This window comes from Eimeria mitis, genomic scaffold (genome assembly GCF_000499745.2).
Source record: "Eimeria mitis Houghton genomic scaffold, Emh_scaff1305, whole genome shotgun sequence".
Classification (NCBI taxonomy): domain Eukaryota; phylum Apicomplexa; class Conoidasida; order Eucoccidiorida; family Eimeriidae; genus Eimeria; species Eimeria mitis.
Window position 1 is genome coordinate 5,827 of NW_013568683.1, and position 674 is coordinate 6,500.

A 674-nucleotide genomic window follows, 5' to 3' on the forward strand; every position below is an offset into this window, starting at 1 on the left:
TTATACGAAAGTTGATAAGTAGGGTCCTTGATGCGCTGTGCCTTTGTTAGTTTTGTTTTCTGTTGCTTTGACAGCTCGTTGTAGCTGTGTTCCTGTATTGCCTTTTTACACGCAAATACAAATGAAAGGTAGAGAATTATGTATTTCAGTGATATATGAAGTGTGCTGTATCTCTATGCGTTCTGATTCAATCTGAGTCGCAGCTCGTTCTCGTATGCGGCAGAGTTTCTTCTACTCCTCAGTCATCACGCTTTCTCTTCTTGCCGAGAACGTGATAGTCGTAAGCCACGTGCTGCCACACCTCAACGACTTGGGGTTTGTAGGGGCGGCGTTCGGGGGTGCGCCAGAACGCCCACCAGGGGACAGGCACGGTCTCTGCTGCTGCAATGGCTTGAGGTATTTGATCTACTGACACCGGCTCCGAGAAATGAGGAACGCCGTCTACGTTGTAGGCGCCTGCTGTTTTTGAGCCGGAGGAGCTCATTGGTGGTGATAGTCCTACTGCTGCTCTGCCTCCTGCGTCGCCTGCTCCTGTTGCTGCTGCGGTTGCTGCAGCTGCGGTTGCTGCAGCTGCTGCTGTTGCGGGTGCTAATGTTGCCGCTGTTCTTTACTCAGCGAAACATGCACGAAATCCCGCGCAAAGAGAAGCAACGCGAATCCCCATCGCCAGGCAT

At 51.8% G+C, this 674-nt stretch overlaps 1 protein-coding gene across 1 annotated transcript; it reads right to left on the reverse strand.

Annotated features, from left to right (window-relative positions):
• Window positions 1–238: 238 nt before the first annotated feature.
• EMH_0034220 (uncharacterized protein) lies at window positions 239–484 on the reverse strand (the record flags this gene model as incomplete). Its single annotated transcript, XM_013494848.1, has 1 exon — window positions 239–484. The coding sequence occupies one exon, from the start codon at window positions 482–484 to the stop codon at window positions 239–241; it is 246 nt and encodes an 81-aa protein (XP_013350302.1).
• Window positions 485–674: the final 190 nt, after the last annotated feature.